This window comes from Cavia porcellus, unplaced genomic scaffold (assembly GCF_034190915.1).
Source record: "Cavia porcellus strain 051 isolate PalLab524CR breed Dunkin Hartley unplaced genomic scaffold, mCavPor4.1 scaffold_20, whole genome shotgun sequence".
NCBI lineage: Eukaryota > Metazoa > Chordata > Mammalia > Rodentia > Caviidae > Cavia > Cavia porcellus.
The window spans coordinates 48912096-48924124 of NW_026947503.1; the positions used below are offsets into that span (position 1 = coordinate 48912096).

The window sequence follows — 12029 nt, forward strand, 5'->3', positions numbered from 1 at the left end:
GGTGGTTACTGACATGGAACAAAGGAGACCTTCAAATTCCATCACCGTGTATTTTGGGATGCAAGAATCTACAGATTTGAGTTAAAGATATCCAAATACTATTATCAATTATGACATACCACATCTTTGATTTATTTGAATGTCTCTACTTTCTTATCTTTTAAATACATTATTTTGGTCTTGGTGCTGCTAAAGTGAGAAATGAAAGGAATATTTTTACAATAATAAAAGCTATCAAATGAACTTATTAATTTTGACTAAACTGGTCTCCTATGTAAAGGACTTCTAAAAAATATACCATGTTGCCACATAAAGGACCTCATTATCACAATAAAATAGATTTGTAGATTTTTATCTAAAATTAAACCTGTGCTGTGATTAATACATTGTGTCAATTTGAGAAGTTTAGAAATTTAACTAAGAGACTCAGGAGGGAGCTAGGATCCTCACTTTGTAAATATCCTCATCCTGTGCAAGAGGATTTTGTGAGGGCTACATCCACCCTTGGGGGGGGTGTGGCCTGCATATAGTATAAGGGAGGAAAAGAGGCTTGCTCTCCCCACTTTTTGCTCTTGTTGCTTTTCTCTTTCCTGCCACCTTGAAGAGTTGCCCCTGTGCCATCTACCCTGCCTTGGAGCCTGCTGATTATAGACTGAAACCTCCACAAACTGTGAGCTAAATAAACCTTTCCTTCCTTAATGTTGGGTGTCAGGTGTTTTGACCCAACAACGAGAGAAAAGTAACCAAGGCAACCTGCAAATCTCTGCTGGAATTATTTTGAAATGAATAACTGAAAATCCCTTAAACAGAGTTAGTTAGTTGAGATTCTCTTAATTTTATTTTTCTAATTCACAAGGTATCTTTGCTTCATGGCATTTTGAAACTGAAGTTCACACACATCAAATAAATGGCATGTAAATCAGGGTTTCAGTATCTAGTGCACATTTACTATTATCTGTCATAGTCATTACTATAGTTGCATGTAGTAAAAACTGAAAGCTTTGCCATAGAAATTATTCACATGAATTACTTTCTAGGAGTAACTGAAAAGTTGACACTGAATTTTTATCAAAGTAAAATATGCAACAGTTTTTCTCATTTGTATGATTCTTTAGCAACAAGAAATATGAAGTAGACTATTAGATCCCTTTATGCAGATCTATAATGTTTCATAGTTACATAGTGCTCAAATGTATATTCCCTTATATATGAAATCTCTCTCATATTTCTGTAAAATAGGCAGTTAGACCTGCCATACTGGTCTGTTTTGAGAGTCAAAGGAAAAAATGGTGAGAAAAACATTCAGATGCTCTGCTACTTTATATGGTCTTTGCTCTGTATCATGCAGCTTGTCGCAAACTTTATTTTTGACTTGTATGTGGTTCACCTACATGACACAGAGTTTTAAGCTTCATTTAGAATTAACTAATATCGATGCTGTGTTGTAAAAGTGAGCAACACAGACAAAATAATACTAAGTAATACTTCTAAATAAGTGATGATATAAATATAACCATGCAAAAGATATGGACTGTGTCTGCACTCACTAAGAAGGCCAAACATAATGGACATATTAGACTTCCATTTATTAGAAAACGTATATCCAAAGAGGGTAGATGAGACTTCCCCTTCTTCCATGTCATTCTCCACTCCATTCCCCATGGAGACTTGGGTAGTTCAGGGGTCTGCCTTGTTTATTTGTTGTCTTACATTGCTTCAAAGGCTGGCTAGCCCTTGAATCATGTCATTGTTGGCAAGGGTGGAAGTCGTTACCATTTGCCAACTGTTCAGTAGCTTATGTATTGCAAGTCTCAGTCCAGTTCTTAGAGGACAGATGGAAATGACTATTGCTATGGGCAGCGAGCACAAAGGCTGGATCCTCTTCTCACTCGGAGAATCGTGTGGGAAATCACCATTGAGATCGGTGAGACCGGGAAAGCTGATCTTATCAATGAACAAGATGACCTGACAAACATGTTTGAGTAGTGCCTTCATATCCTTTTGTCACTCAACAGACACATTTTACAGCAGTATATTTGTTTATCAACTAAAGCAGAGTGCTTATATCACAAGCACCACCTCCATGAGTCCTTGCCTATCCGGTGTTATTCTATCTGCTCCTGTGCAGTCTGGCAGCATGAGTATGTGTGATGTCCAGACAGCCACAGAATCCTGACTTGTAGCTGGACAGATCTGGCTCTACCTGGTAACTTAAGGCAACCTAAGAAGACTCTGCTTTTGTTGTGACTTCTCTTACACACAAAGAGTGATTATTGGACTAAAAGCTACAGTAAAGAAACAACCATATATCAGTTCAGAGACCATGCATTTATGAAATTATATGGCACATGAATTACGTGTGTATTGTTTCCAAATATAAAAGAGATGCTTACTGCTCTGATTTTCCATAATCCTTCTCACAAATCCACTGCAATTACTGATCTGCTCAATGTTTGGGATTCTTCGCTGTTTTATTGTGTTGTTTCTTACCAACGGGTGATCTGTAAAGTGTAAATAGTTCGAGGGTGCATTAAATTTAGAGAAGTTGAATGTTTGTTTCTCTTTGTGTTCAACTGTCTTCACAGGGTGACAAAATTAAGGTAACAAGCTGTTATTGCATCTCATTCTTCTATTAGTACAGCTCCCTCTATCGGTGAGTCTGGAACACAAACGTTTCTCCAAAAAGTATTTTTTCTACTGAGATATGCAGGATACATTCAATGGCCCCAGAGTTTCATTAAAGGAATTCTCAAGTTCCCTTCCTTCGTAGGGTAATGTCATTAGCTATATGACAAACCCTGCCTTTCCACGTGGCTTATTTTGCCAAACATCCTTGAATCCAAATGAGTTGAGTACGTAATAACAGATTCAGAGCCAGCCTATGGATTGTGATCATATTTAAGAGGAACTCCTTCTATTTATTGACATTTTCCCCTGCATCATGGTTGTTCCATTTCTTCCACCACCACCTTGAGCCCTTCAGGTAAATGAAAAGTTCAATTATATGTAAAGTGACTGTTAAATCAGCAGGCCCCTTGTGGGGGTCTGGGCCTCCTTGCCCTGCTTCAGTGCCATGTGTGCTCAATCCATTACTGTTCCCGAGGATTGTACATCCATCCATCAGGTCGTGTGTGCTGGCCAGGGTGCATCTTATAGCTTTTACTGCATATGAGGCATTGCAGGCCTGTTCTCAGGAACTGCCAGGCAGACTGGGAATCACAGTCACGGTTAATAGCAGCGAATTGCCAGCTCTTGATGGGTGGGTAGTCACTCCTTTCAGTGGTTGCCCCCTGGGGGAGAAGGTAGAAAAACAGAGGGAGGGAATTAGAGTGACTTTGCACAGCTGAGCAGGTTCATGCCGCTGGATCAGTGGCAAGCATTGGCAGGGCTCCACTCTGGGGAGGCTCACAACAACTTCACAGTCTCATTTTTACCAATTGGTGCTGCTGTATTGCCAGTGGTGCACAGGGGGAGAGCAGAGGGGAGGGCGAGCTGGGAGAGGGGGAAGGAGCTGGAGCCAGAAGTCTAAGCTAAATTAAACAAACAAAAAAATTCATGTTCAAACTGGTTAGCCCACCCCAGTTAGTCCTGAGCTACTAATTGTACCAAACTGGTATTTGAAGTTCCCTGGGTGATTAAAGAGTTGGCTCACAAACTCTCTGCATAACCTTAATTTTTTCAAGGTTCTTTGAGTGGAGAATGGCTTATAATAATGATTTTGACTAATACGATTTTTGACATGCAACTTTAATGCTTAACCTTAGTACAACTCCAGAGCATTTCATGTGTACTCAGCTGTAAAGAGTGATGATTTAAAGGGATAATATAAGAAAAAGGTCGTTCTAGAATGAACCTCTAACAAATTGCATAAAGGGAAGCTTATTATTCTATGAGTATAAAGATATGCAGCTCTTCTGATCATTTTTCTGCTTGGTTCAAAAAAAATTGTTGAGACATGAATGGGAGAAGAAACAGGAAAAAGTGAAATACAAATCTGCAAGCAAGGAATATTCTTTTGATGGTTATGATTTCGTTGCCACTAAAAAGACTCTATAATAATGTGGTTATTCATCTCCTCTTTTGTTTTGGGTGAAGAATTCGCTCTAACAAGAAAATGCTGTTATTGGTTGGAGGGTTGCCTCCTGGACCAGACCGGCTCCCCAGCAATTTGGTTCAATATTATGATGATGAAAAGAAGACATGGAAAATACTCACAAGTGAGTGGACTTATTTATTTACTCACCTATTTGTTTTACGTTAGAGCTGTCTTGATGAATTAAAAAACATGTTTAATCAAATTAGACATTTTATTGATTTGTTACCCTTAGGAGGTTTGTTTATGTAGCACTGGGGATTTGGAGTAAAAGACTAAATTAACATTGCAGAGGTGGCCAATTTGGTAGGCAAATAGGTCTAAATTAAAATTGCCTAACATCACTGTACTGGTTTATGTTACCATGTGCGTTGGGATGGATGGGATGAGGTGGGGGAGAGAGAATCTTCCCCTAAAAATGCTTGTTAGGTGTCATTGATTGAAAAATGAAATGTTGGTTAACAGCATTAGTAAGTTTGCTCACATTAAAATAGTTGTTTAGCTCATTGTCTCTGAAACTAATATTCATTGTGATTTTTGGGCATTTTGTTCATTAATTTTGACTCGGTAGAACTGGGTCTTATTGAAACATCCCCTTAGACTGCACCACAGCTGGGGTGGACGCGTTCACAGCCTGTCCCAGCTGCATTAAATTGTGCTGGCAAACTTCCAGCCAAGGGTCTCCTCCTTCCCGCCTTGCAGCCTGATTGTGTTTTACAGCAAAACTCTTGCCTTGGGCATTGAGATTTGGAACTTATTGTTACATCGGTTATGATTCCCAATCTGACTCAGTCATGGAATCAAAAATCATCGTTTCTTGAGTGCAGCAGGCTGTGTGCCCCAGTCCCCTCGTGGGCACAGTGGCTGCACTGGTCAATAAAACTAAATTTTAACTGTCAAAATCGCCCGGAGCTGTATAGATAAAATAATAAATGAGAAATTTTGATCCATAAATCAAAGCCATACATTTAAAAACTACAAAAGTGAAAGTTAGATTTTCTTAGCATGTGTGTCTTTTAAGCAGTTATATATATTTACCAGATTGTTTTTAAAACTCATTTCCTTTGCTCTTCCTGAAAGGTGTTTACAATAATTGAAACAGGACAAGAGTTTGCCCATAAGAGCAGAAGAGCAGAAAAGACATGTGAGGTAGAGCTTGAAATAATACATTTTGGAGATGGCGTACCCCAGAAAAACCTGCGGTAGCCTTGCCCAGGCGCTGCGGTGAGAAAGCTCCCTGGATGCCACTATACTACAGCTGTAGTAAAGGAGGGTTAGACTAGTAACAGCAAGAGTAAGAAGAAAGAAAGACAAATAAGTTAGTAGTGTCTTAAAATGGTTTTTATTCTCTTTTTGATGAAAATATTATTAATAGTGGTTTAGTCGTCTGAGTGGATAATCAAGCTACCTTTTAAATATATTTTATGCATAAAATATTTTATGTATCAAAAACCAAAGCTAAAATAAAACCAAAGAATCAATTATTTGACATTTGGTCAATAGAGAAAGCCTACACGGCATAACACAGGGGACTAGCAGGGGCAGAGAAGAAAGAGAAAGGGTAAATGTTTCTGTGAGAGAGAGAGACAGAGAGAGAGGCAGAAACAGAAACAGACAGAGACAGAGACCGAAAATCAGAGCATAAGGGACAGGGAAATATTAGACCCAATGAACAAATGCCATGCATTCACAAATGTACTTGTTTTTCCAAATACATAAACTTATTCCCAAATTGCTACTTATTTGAAATACTCTAGAGTACAGGCAAGAAAGATTGATTAAAGCATTGTGAACAATACCTACAGAAAGTCTTGTGTCTATTTTAAACCTTGCTCAGAAGTAGATTCATCATCAAACTGATTTTGGACAATAAACCCAAACTGGGACACTGCTGAGCATGAACGTGGGTCTATTAGTTATGCCAGGACGGTGGTAAGAGACAGGACCGTGCTGTCACCCAACTTACAGTTTTACATGGCCAAGAAGTTAGTAAGAAAGCATGAACTTCGAATCCCGGCTCATAATGAAATCTCTAACTTTGAGCACGTCATATAAATATCTAACTCATAATTTTTCTGTTTTGTCAGTCATTTTCACAGACAGCATACATGCAGTTACTTGCCAGTATTATTGCTATTATTTTAGCACCACTGCCGATATTAGCATAAGGATTGTATCTTTGTACTTTACAAGCATTAGTCAGCCCAGATTCCCCTTGCAAAAAGGAGAAAAATAACACCTGATGTGACAACCTGATGTTTCAACTCACATTGCTCCAGAGCAGGTCTATTTTCCATAGTTTTTGCATGCCAGATGCAATAAGCTATAGGCTAAGAAGTAAAAATATATGAATATCCATTGATTCAACCCATCAGATTACAAACATAGAAAAAATGTATAAATGAAGAAAAGTTCATGTAATAGGAACATGTTTAGTGACCCTGACCCTGTTTCAATAGGTGGCCCTACTCAAAGCTTTGAGGTAGACATCTACTCTATATACATTCTTCATTTCTCTGGAACTTGCGCTTTTAAAAACTGGAGTTCATTTCTTGTAAGATTGCAATTACATAGGCCTAAATAAGGACATATTGTTTATGTTTGTTGAAGAATTGGATACATTTTTGTTGGTGGTTTGTATTTTTTAATTAGGGCATTTTACTTGCTAAATTTGAATAAAGAGTAACTGGCAGATTTCTATACTGTTTGTAATAATAGATAAAGAAATGTTTCATAGGAAAACTTGAAAATATTTAAGTTGGCCCCAAATCTGATAAAACATCAAGAATGCAGAACCCACTGTCATTCTTAAGGTGATGATGACAGTTCAAGGTAGGAGACAGTCTCCTCGTGTGGGGTCTGCTTGTCAATTGAATATTTCCATACAGACTAACAAGTGAACTAACTCGCCTCTAAAACTGAGGTCCCCTAAAGGTTAAGAGTCTTAGCATCCTTTGCACACTCACCTCGAGCAGACATTTCTCATTGTGCCTGGCACATGGACCCCCCTCATGAAATGCCATTCCCAGGCAGACACTCTGGAACCTTGCTGAGTTCCCTGGAGTCTCACTATTTACACCATTCTGTACCGGAGACGAATCTGAAGGATTTTAAACCACTACATGAGGGGTAGTTTAAGAAGTAATAAACTGAAGACAGTAAGGAGTAAGGGAGAGGGGGAAAGTGGGTCTGTGTAGCATCAGAGCCACAATCCAAATAATCAGCCACACAGTGGTTTGCTCCATCCAAGTACCAAAGGAAGCATAATACTCTTTGGGTAGCATGCTGGACACAGTCTGCATTCTAACTTCCTTTCTGGAGCAATCAGTTAATGTAAGCTTATAGAATTGATCTTTAAGAATAGTGACAGAGCTCTCCAGCCCCTATCTGAAAAGTTTTAAGAAATAACCTATGAAAATGACTACAAAGCCCTTTTGTCAATGTGAGGTGTTCAGTAATAACAAAGAGTGGACATTGTTGTTGCCCACTAATAATAAAGGGGAAGTTGAGGTGCACTTCGGTTCAGTTTTATTTTATAGTACTGCTTTTCTTACACTTCTCACTCCTGCGTGCAGTCTCCCGTTTCATTCTTAACTTATTAGAAAGCAGTATGGGAGACATGAATATTAAAATGGCCAATGCAAAAAAAACGCCTTGATTCTGCATGCTCTAAATCCTCATCACAAAAATCAAAGGAAACAATATCCATCAGGGTCACTGTATGCTTCTATGTGACAATATCTTACGTGCCCGAGTTTCTATGAAGCTGGACTTTGGAAGGGCCTCTTAACGCTTTTCTCTGGGGGAGCCCTGGAGAGATGGGTGAAGGCAATTCCCAAGCCCTGGCTTTCTGTTTTCTACGTTTCAGATTAGAGGATCTATTTATGAGGTGCTACTTTATTGGCTTTCTTCAAACAATATCAGTAAGAAGGACATCAAAATACAAATTTATCCCTCCTTGTGCTAATGATGATCTCTCCTTAATAACATTAGAATTAAAAACTACAGAGCCGACTGAGTTGACCACTGTTAAGTTTTTAAGAACTTAAAAGCAAGGGAAATGCCTTTTTCCCCCTCTAATCTTCAGTTGTTTGGCAACTCTATCCTTTATTTTTTAGTGCAAAGATGTGGAGACCTTCTATTTTTCAGTCACAAAAAATAAAATGCTTATGTCCCAGTTTCCTGGCTTGTGCTTCAGCCCAGGGAAGAAAGTTAGGTTGATTCCATTCACACAGAAAGCCCTAGAACTGGTTGTCACCAGTTGCTTTTGGAAGAGTCACAAAGATCCAAAAACTAATGGAAATTGCATATGTTTTTAAAAATATACTTTCAATAAATACTAAAGGAATAATAAATGAAAAACAAACATTATGTTAGATATTGAACTTCAGTCCCAAGAGTTGAATATAGGTTTGATCATAGTCAACATCTGAGCAATGAAAGTAGGTGTCTTTGTTAGTTATTCAGAGAATAATATGACTGCATGAAGATACGTTTGTTAAGACTTCTTCCCTTGGCTCTTTTGTTTCCTGATTTTGGTCCATTTCTATTCTTTGAGGATATACTAAGAGAAAGCCAAGTTAGACAAAAAGTAGCAATACTTTCTCATCATTGTTTGTTTTCAAGGAAAAAAAAGGGTAAGCTCAATTGAGGGTTTTGTATTGGCGAGTTTCCTTTGTTTATATTATCTTTATTACCAAGAACCAAACCCCACAAATTATTTACTTTCTAGACAGATATGCAGAGTTTGTATCTAGTGCATTTCTCATTGCAGAAGAACTTCTAGAATGACTCTGAAAATGCCTAGGGAAAATTGAGACTTATTTATAGACCTCGTTCTTTTATTTAGCAAGCAATTACTGAATTGCCATTCTGCGTTGGATGGTAGGGCAGAACATGCATACAATCATCTCCTCTCTCAATAACCTAAGGAGGCAATTATAATACAGTGAATTAAGAGGTAGGTAGGAAAACCCAGAGTACCATGGGAGTGTGAAATAGGCCACTGATCTAGACATAGGAGAAGAAGGAAGCACTCTTAGACTTTCTTTCATTCCAAGAAAACTAGTAAGAATTATCTGGGCAGAGTGGATGGGAGTGCATTTTAGTAAGAGGGTCTAGTTTTGAAAATGTCAAAAGTCAAAAGACTGTAATGCCTTCTAAAAATTTATATAAATGTGGCTGTCTATATTGGAGCCTAAGATTGAATTAGTAAGTGATGTGGCCAGACAATTTTTTTCAAAGGAACTATATAATGTGAAAACTATTTAGAGTGTCCAGATAGATTCAAGAATTAAGACTTCAGGGCCTAAGACATAGCTTAGCAACAGACTGTTTGCCTGGCATATGCAAGGGCTCCACAGAATTATCAAAAAAAGTAGAAAAAAAATTCTGAGTAAGGAAACCCCTCTAATTTTGAATGTTAGTAAAAAATATAGTGAACTAAAGATTTTATGTATTAGCCTAGCAGATGATTTCTCTTAGCTCACAACTTTTTTTAAATTTCAGTTTATGGAGCAACTGTTTCCATGACTTTGGACAAAAAAGAAGAAGGAAGAATTGTGTCTTGGCTTTTTAAATATATTAGCATCTAATTTTACCTTCAATGAGCTCAATTCTAATTTGAAATACATGGCTGCACATTGCTATATATCTTGAATTATTTGCTTCTGTGTATTCATGCACCAGTGCATTAGTGGATTTTTCATAGATTTTGTTTAAAAAATATGTGCAGTGGTCACTCCAAATACTGTATTTCAAGTTAAGTTGGGTGCCCAGAAAAGCCAGTTGATTTTATTTGACCATCTTTCATTATTTTTGGTTTGTATTTCCTTTGAATATAGTAATTACTTTTTCTCCAGGGAATAGAATGTGTACAAATAATTCCAATGCCTTCTTCACACACAATCTGTGTTATTCACTACTGACTCTGGCATAAAGGAGATTTAAGTCATAAGGACTGCTTAAATTTGCTCTGTATGATTCCTAAGCAAATTATAGACAAAGTCTGGCAAACCATTAAGTACTGAAAGACTTAATTACCTTGTCCAATCTTCTCATCTTGCACACTCATTTTATTCACTCAGCAAATGGAATTGTCTTCTTTCACAGGTATTGTGCTAAACAGACAATTCAGTGCTGAGATAAAACTAATATCGTGTCCTCACCAAGTTAAGAGTTTAGGGATGAAAACCAGCATTAATCAATAATCCCAGGTAACAGTATATAATAACAAAATATAATCGTGCTCTGAAGGAGAATTATAAACTATAGAAGATCCTGTAATGGAGAGACCTGATATAGTTTAGGAGTTGTGTATCTAGAGTTGAGCTGAGGATGAAGGATGAATAGGAGTTAAGCATGTGCCTTGGTTAGGATGTGAGACAAGGCTGCTCTGGGTTGGTGTGGTGGACTGAAAGCTGATGGCCAGTTTAAACACCGCCTGAACTGAGTCACTGTGTTGCTGAGTATGAATGGCCTACCTGAAGATTGTTGCCTGCATAAAAAGGCGACCTAGAGAGGAAGAGTTGTGTTTGGTGCTGTTGGTTCGCCTGTTGCTGTGGGTGTTCTGCAGGAGCTTGCTGAGTTTCTTTCCTGATACAAACTTGGCTATTCTCATGGTTCAAAGGAGCTTGGGACCTTGTTGCTAAGAATGGCTGCGGTTCACTTTGGGGGAGCTCTGGTCTTTACTGTTTCCCAGCCCTGGAGGGAAAAATGGTGTGCTGTTCAATCTCCTGGAGAAGCTTGTCACGCTGGATCCCTGATAGGAAGTTGGCTGTTCTCACTGTCAGAGGAGCCCAGGACCTCACTGTCTTTTAGGGGAGCTCTGGTCCTTACTTTGAGCATTGCTTTCTGGTTCCTCAGCCTGCTGGTACAGATCCTTCATCCCACTGGCACAGACTTTGTAGCTTCCATCACTGACCTTGGGGTCTTCCCAGCACTGATTCATGAAACAGACTTGCTTGAGATGTTGTTGTGGGCTTTAGGCCTCCAGTTGGACTCATGGAAGACATTGCCATGGACTCTAGGTCTACAGCTAAACTCACACAAAATTTTGCTATGGAATCCAGGTCCTCGACTGAATTCTCTAGGTCTTTAGTTTGTGGACAGATTTCCTGCACTTTCCCTGGCTACAATAGTTAGCTAGAAATACAAAGACCTTGCAAAATAAAATCTAGGCTAAAGTCAAAGAAGAAAGAAAAATGAAATACAGCTAAAGATCTTAGCAAAGACTAACCTTTGAGAACTTCTCGGGCCTGCTCACAATTTGACCTTTACTTGAAGTGAATTGAAGAGAGAAGTTATACCCAGAATCTCATGATAACTTACTGGCAGAGAAAAAGATAGAACCGTGGTCTTTGAACCTCTATTAAACAGTGCTACACCAATCCACTTAACCAAAAAGTGTCCCCCAAAAATGCCCAAGGAGATGAACAAGATTTAATCTACATTGATCCATTTCATGTATGAACACTTGGAAGAATCCATTGTTCTTGGCATAACACCACATTCATAGACCAAAACTAGTATGTAGGTTAGTTAAATTCATAACCCACACATGTTGGTCAAGTATATAATATGGGCCTATGGACTAAATAGCAAATTAAGATGTGTGACAACATTTACATTTAAAATAACCAACAAGCCATAATCAATGCAAATTTCTTGACATTTTATCTATCTCTTGGAAGCTGCACACTGTCAAACATGAAACTAAGCACACAAACAGAATAACATCACAAGGGACAAATAGGTCTAAACTACAATACACCTCTAAATATTTGTTAATTGGGTGACTTGGGAAAGCTACCTACTCTCTTACCTTTTTTTATTTGTACCTGCATATTGAAAACAGTTATTCTCACCTCATAATGTTTATTGTGAGAATTAAATATTACAAATTAATGTTCAGGTTTGATATCTGGAAGGTAGATGT

General features: G+C 38.2%; 1 protein-coding gene across 1 annotated transcript in view; it reads left to right on the forward strand.

Moving 5' to 3' along the window:
* Klhl14 (kelch like family member 14) overlaps window positions 1-12029 on the forward strand; it is a 99977-nt gene that overhangs the window by 24388 nt on the left and 63560 nt on the right. Inside the window, exon 2 of the mRNA XM_003474097.5 lies at window positions 4096-4217. Within this exon, the coding sequence (XP_003474145.1) occupies window positions 4096-4217 (122 nt within the window). The remainder of the gene's footprint in view (window positions 1-4095; window positions 4218-12029) is intronic.